The sequence below is a fragment of the Lactuca sativa genome, chromosome 4 (assembly GCF_002870075.4).
Source record: "Lactuca sativa cultivar Salinas chromosome 4, Lsat_Salinas_v11, whole genome shotgun sequence".
Lineage (NCBI taxonomy): Eukaryota > Viridiplantae > Streptophyta > Magnoliopsida > Asterales > Asteraceae > Lactuca > Lactuca sativa.
Genome location: NC_056626.2, coordinates 175,773,651 through 175,780,362, shown reverse-complemented (window position 1 = coordinate 175,780,362; position 6,712 = coordinate 175,773,651). Strand labels below are relative to the sequence as shown.

The window sequence follows — 6,712 nt, the reverse complement described above, 5'->3', positions numbered from 1 at the left end:
ACAGTCTTTACAGGGGGCCGCTGAATCTAATGCAGCGAAGGTCGATTCCATGGTTGAGAAGTTGGCTACTTCATTCGCATCAGAACAACAATTCTTTGCCGGTCTTCGTCAGACTCTTGAAGCTGACAATAAATCTTTTCAGGCAGCTGTTGAGGAGCGATTGACCAAGCTCCAAGAAGACCTTGCTTCGGAGAACTCAGTGATGGATGCGCTTGCTCGTAAAACCACTACTCTAAAGGTCAAGAGTCTTCAGCTTTCCCAATCAGAAAAGGAGGTTGCTTCTCTTCGATCTAAGCGAGCGGTCATTTCAAGTTGTGTTTCGGATGTCCACGGCGTCCTCTCCAACATTATTGAAGCACACGACCCAATCCTCAACTACTCAGTGAGGCAAACTCTCGCTGAGAAGCTTGCTCCTGCCCTTTCCCTGCTTAGCAAAATTGAGGGGCTTCCTGAGTTCGTGGCCCATCCAAAACAAGGGGGAGAAGAGGTTTCAAAGGGCAAAAATCAATCTCAACTGCCTCCTATTTCTACATCAGCTTCAACTAAAGCAACCGAACCTCCAACAATTGGTCAGGCTTCAGGTTCGGGTGCTCAGGATAAAGGGACAAAGGTTCTTGGTGACAGTGATGGTGATGATGACAAAGAGACCATTGCTGATCTCTTGAAGAAACATGCCAGGGATAAAGATTCTGACATGAGTGCTCGGATCGCTAGAGAGGCAGAAGCGAACGAAAGGAAGATGAAGGAGGCTCATGATCTCCTTGAAAGTCGAAAAACCCTATTCCCTCCATGGACTCTCGAGAAGCTTATCAAAGAAGCTATCGATACCCCCAGCATCCTCTGGCTTGAACCGGTGATTTCCTTGGACAAGGTTAATTATGTCGACTCTCAGTTCGACATGCCCTTGACCCGAAAGGCCTTCATTTTTCATGCATTTTCCCACGTTGCTGATGTCCCTCATCCTCACCCGAAAGTCGATAGGGAGCTTGTTGAATTCTATCTGAGGTCTGCTTAGCCTCAGTATCAGACGTGGAGTACGCAAAAGATCATCAACGTTCGGGGTCCTCAAACCCTTTCGGGAGGGTAACTTCACTAATGTCAGGTTCAAAGTGTTGAGGGGGTCAGCTAAAACCGAACATGCCATTTCACTCGCTGATCTTCCTAACATGAATCCACATGATTGGGTCATCCTGCATAACATCCTCCTCACCAATGAAGCTGAAAATGGGCCGATCATAGATCACTTCAAAAGGATGTTGGTTTGCTACATCATGGAGGTTGCCAAGATGGATCAGGAGATTGCAAGTGTCTTCAAGAAGAAGCCCACCATCTCCCCAGTTGGTTCTGCAAGCGATTTGAATAAAATGCAGATGGGGAGGATCGATCCACAGCGGAACTCAGTCATGTTCACCAGGAATGAAGGCCAAAAATGCCTGTTCGCCTTGGCTGACAAGCATCTATATACCACTTCGTGCTTGGAACATGTTCTGGGGATCATTAATCGTTGCAAGCAGAATTCTGAAGATGACAAGAAGTATTTTGATGATATGATCCAGTGGTATATTCGTTTTAGACAAACCATTCTTGCCATCATTCCTCGTTTGTTCGATACCACGAAGAAAGTTCCTGCAATTGGACCCAGCAAGCCTAAGTAGAGTCTCGCTCCAATTGACGCAAAGGGGGAGATTGTAGGGTCCATTAGGTGTTGCGTCTTGGGCTCGGTTCATAGTCCACTTTTGTATCCGGATTGGGCCTGTCCATCCGTGATTTATTTAGTAGGGTTTAGTATTTATAGATGCTTGCATGCGTCTTTGTATGTAAGATTTTAGAGTCGATTATTCACAGCGGATATCTTTTATCGATTGTAACCCTAAACAACCTCTACAGCGGAAGTTCTTTATCGAGCTCTGCTGAGGCGTGAATCTATTGAATCATTCAACATATTTTGATTCATTCTCTTGTTTGATATTTCTGTTTGCATTATTGTGATTAACCTGTTTAAGATCTAAACGATCAAAGAGTTATTCATCTCATCACCAACCATAGTATTAAAAGCATTACAAATTTACAATGGGTTTGATTCATGTGAGACGGCAACCATATATATAGGGTTTGATTCATGTGAGACGGCCTAATTTTGTGAGACCGTGAGACGCAATTCTAGCCACTTATTTATTAGATTAAAATAAAACATTTTTAAAATGCAAAATAATTGAAATTTTTTTTCCAATATTATTTTCGGAATATATATTTGCCAAAAAAAAATAAAAAAAATACCAAAAATAAAAAATAAAAAATATATACAAAAAAAATACATTTTTTACATATTTTAGTAGAATATTTAGAATATTCTACATATCTGGCAAATGTAGTAGAATATTCTAAACATGCTAAAAATCATATTACAATATATACAGTGTAATATTATATTAGAATACTTTACGTATTTAAAAAAAATGGTAATTTTTTATTTATTATTTTATATTTATTTTTTTTAGTTAAATAAAGTTCCGAAAATACTAATTAAAAAGGAATTTGTAACATCCTATTTCAGATCGTTTTGAGATTCAAGGCTCGTGGGCCGTAATCTGAGTATGAGAGGGTTTTGAGGTCTTGAAGTAGAAGGGTTTAGGCCCTTCTTGGATATGGATATGGTGGGTTGTGTGATAAAAGGATTTGAGTTGTGCTTTAGACCCCTAGGGTATCGGTAAAGTGTTGGTTCGGGCCTTTATTGAATTTTGGAATCAAGTCGAGTGGATTTCAGGAAAAATAAGGTTGATAGAAGTGTAGAGGCTTCTCGTTACCTTTTCGTGGATATAAAGAACGTAAAAAAACGGAGTTATAACGAAAGTTATTACCATTTGAAGTTACGAGGGTTTTGGGCCGAACCGGGTACGCGGGGCATACCAGATGGGAACGCATGGCGTTCAAGGGAAAAGTGACGCGGGCCAAGATGTGAACACAGGGCATTCGCTGAGCTGTTTCAAAGACTCGTTTTTAGGGTTTGGCCCCTTTATAAGCTTCATTATATCCCCAAACATCTTCCATTCTTCAGCCTCCATCCCCTCCAACCCTAAGAACGAAACATTAGCCTCCATTTGAGTGGTTCTTGAACTTTTTGGTGAATAAGAGGGTTTTGGTGCTTATTGTGGAAGAAGGAGTTTCTTGAGGAAGCATTGCTTGGCTTGGAGATTATGGATGTAAGCCCTAATCATATGGATCTACCTCTAGAAAGTATAAAGTTTGAATCTTGGTGGCTTTCTCATATGGATCTAGTTGGGTTATTACTCCTTATGTTTGGCCCTTGAAGAAGAAGAAACTTGGTGATCAAGCTATGGATGGGGTAAAACTTCTAGATCCAGAACCTTCATTAATTTTGCAAATTTCTAGAGGTATCAAGTTTCCATCTTGGTGAATCATGTGTTTGATCTAGCTAGTTGTAGGTTTTATGTGCTTTTTGTCCCAAAGCTTTGGTCTTTATGAGTATGGGCTACTCTAGACCATTTAAGTTGTCTTTTCTGGGGTATTTGAGTGTTCTAAGTCATAAAAATGTGATCTTGGTCCATTCCTTCTATCCATGCAATGGATTATGAAGTTTGGGTTTTTGTGTTAAAAGATTGGGTTTGGGTTTTAGAACATTTAGCCATGCCAAGGCATAAAGTTGGGAACTTTATGTTAAGAAATGCCTTCTTGGACCAGATCTGAGTATTGGGTGAAAGAACTTAATGGATTAAGTCATTAAAATAAGAATTGGAGTTTCGCCGGGAACGCCGTGCGTAATCTCTCAGAACGCAGCGCGTTCCGGCCTGAGTCCCTGTCAGAGATTCGGCGACGAACGACATGCGTTCCGCTCATGAGCGCCGCGCGTTCGTCTGATCAATAGAGTTGCGGGCTTTGGACTTTTTCGTAAACAAATTTAGTTTGAGACTTTTTCGTAAATTAAGGTGAAATATTAGGACTTTTCCAAAGATTTCCCTATTTTGAAGTTCACTAAAAACAAAACAAAGTTCATATTGCAAAAGAGCTAACCAATACGAGAATGAAATTCTAGAATAAAATTATCGGTATATATATATATATATATATATATATATATATATATATATATATATATATATATATATATATATATATATATATATATATATATATATATAGGGCTCAATTATTGTGAGAACTAAAAAAACGTATGAACTTGTGAATTTATAATCAACTCATTATTTTTCAACACCAATAACACCGATCTTCTCAAAATGGTGCATCTAAGTCATATATAGGCTTAAAACAAAGATTCGACAATTTATTTTTTATTTTTTTTTGAAATTTGTATGTGTGTAAATCAACAATTGTACGGACTGCTGATGAACACAATCAACAGTTATATGGACTGTGGATATGGACAATCAACAACCATATGAACTGCTGATAACGGTTGATTATGCTTATAAGTAGCCTATACAACTGCTGATTTTGCTCATCAGTCATAAAAAAAAAAGTAAAAAAATAATTAAATAATAGTCAAAAAAAATTTTTGAGCCTAGATATGACTTTGATGCACCATTTGAAGAAGATTAATGTTTTTGATGTTGAAAAATGATAAGTTGATTATGAATTCATAAGTTCTAACAAATCTTTTGTTCTCTCCCTGCCTCTCTTTCTTTCTCTCTCTCTCTCTCTCTCTCTCTATATATATATATATATATATATATATATATATATATATATATATATATATATATATATATATATATATATTATTTTTGTCTGTTTGAAATTTTAAAGAACATAAACAAATGAACACAAATAATAAATAATGTAATTTGGTAAACCGTCGTGACAAAGAAATTCATCAATTTACTTATTTGTGTTTGTTTGGTTGTTTGGTTTATCTTAATACATCAAACATGATTCATTTTGTTTACAACCCTATTTATGTTCAGTTTTTTGAGACCATTATTGACATCCATGGTAAGATATATCCTTACTAACAAGACAGTAATCTTGTAAAGATACAAAACTAGAAACATTATGATTTAGGAGATAATTTTAAACATAGGTGCAAAACATGCCTTCTAGGTGCAAAGCATACTTGCTTTTGTACACCTTTTTATTAATAAAAAAAGTCAAATTATTCCTTTTATCCCTTACTTGCAAAGTGATACGAGAATTTGACGAGGCGGCGTTACTAGTGGTCGTCGGCTGTGAAGAACCATTAAATTATTAACAAGCATAACATCACCTTTCTTCCAAGGTATCGCAACACACTCTTCTTCCATGATTCTCAAACAATCTTGCATGACAGAATCCGATAAAGGTTCACCATTTGCTAGCTTAGTAGATATATTCACATCACAGTGTTGAGGATCTCTAGGGTCATTGTAACCAACTACCATACTATTGAACCAAGTTTTACGTTGGTTTTCCTTATCGAATCTTATTGCTGGCATCGGACCTGTAATAGATTTTGCAGTATTCCCTATCCATTCTAGCTTTGTGCCTTGCTTTTCCGCTCTTTCCTCTGCGGCATTCTTGTCATTGGTCATGTATGTCGACTTCCAACCTCTACCAGCATATAATGATGGATGATCCTCATCGCTCATTAGTTTTGTATACGTTAATCCATGCTCCTCCAGTTTAGCAACAAACTCCGGGTGCTTTTCTTTCATCTTTTCATATACGATATGACTCAAAACAATTGGAGTTTCTCCCCCGCTTCCTGGTTCTTCTTCACAAAAGAAAAATAATTTGGATGGGAAGTCTGAAAGCTGTTGGCAGATACATATACATCAAATCAAAAAAACTATATTACCTTAAAAGTACTATAATAGTATATCTCTAATACTATATGGTTTTAATTACGAACCCAAAATAGCTAGCTTGTGGATCCACCATGATAGAATCATATAATGGACCGATACTCATAATCTAACAATTAAACTTATCAGAAAAGATTGTGAAATCAGTTCGATAGAGATATGTAGAGAATAAATTAAGGAATTTACATAAGACATCTCGTGATGGAAAGGTATTTTTATCTCTGGAGGTCTTGAATCCACAGTCATAATCCTGCCGATGACATTGGAGCGTAAGCCCCGCCCACCTATGTAGAGCTTTGGAGGGAAGTCAAAGGCTTCGACGACGTCATTGAAGTCAGAAAGCGTGATAACAGGGAAGCCTCGGAAGAGAATAACGCCTCTTTTCTTGACAAGAGACTCCAGTAATGGTTTTTCAGCTTTGATTGCCAACAGAAAATCGCAAAGTTTTTTCTCGACATTCAGCTTAGTCTTAGAGAGTGGGGTTAACACCATCGGGAAGAGAACCCCATCTCCGTGAGACTTTTGCTTAGGTAACCCGACTTCTATAAAGAATCTTCCGGTGGCCATAATTTTGGTTGTACTTAGAGAAACAGGAAACTTTGATATAATATATATAGTAATGAATTTATGAGGTTGGTACCTATGGAGGAGGGTAATTTTGGAATTTAAAAAAAATTGTTAAATGTATACTTTTGTTAATTGATTTAATAGTATCCCATTTTATTATGTTGACAAGGCTAGGCCCGGCAATTGATTTAATAGTATCCCATTTTATTATGTTGACAAGGCTAGGCCCGGCAATGGAGTGAGTTTTAGCCTGATCGATCCAAACTCTTAACAATTATTCGGGTTTGGAGCATAGTTTTTGATCCGTTTACCCGTTAATGACCCGTACC

General features: G+C 37.4%; 1 protein-coding gene across 1 annotated transcript; it reads right to left on the bottom strand.

Annotated features, from left to right (window-relative positions):
- Nucleotides 1-5,064: 5,064 nt before the first annotated feature.
- LOC111877086 (clavaminate synthase-like protein At3g21360) lies at nucleotides 5,065-6,383 on the bottom strand. Its single transcript, XM_023873625.3, has 2 exons — nucleotides 6,003-6,383; nucleotides 5,065-5,765 (listed from the first exon to the last, which is right to left on the bottom strand). Exons 1-2 carry the CDS (start codon nucleotides 6,381-6,383, stop codon nucleotides 5,145-5,147), a joined length of 1,002 nt encoding a protein of 333 aa, XP_023729393.1. The 3' UTR covers nucleotides 5,065-5,144.
- Between the last annotated feature and the right edge of the window lie 329 nt (nucleotides 6,384-6,712).

What these genes read in the sequence shown, in the direction of transcription:
- LOC111877086 (XM_023873625.3), bottom strand. Translation starts at nt 6,383, where the DNA reads ATGGCCACCGGAAGATTCTTTATAGAAGTCGGGTTACCTAAGCAAAAG. An exon ending in TCCATCACGAGATGTCTTAT is followed by an intron (nt 5,766 to 6,002) that starts GTAAATTCCTTA and finishes ATCTGCCAACAG; the next exon opens with CTTTCAGACTTCCCATCCAA.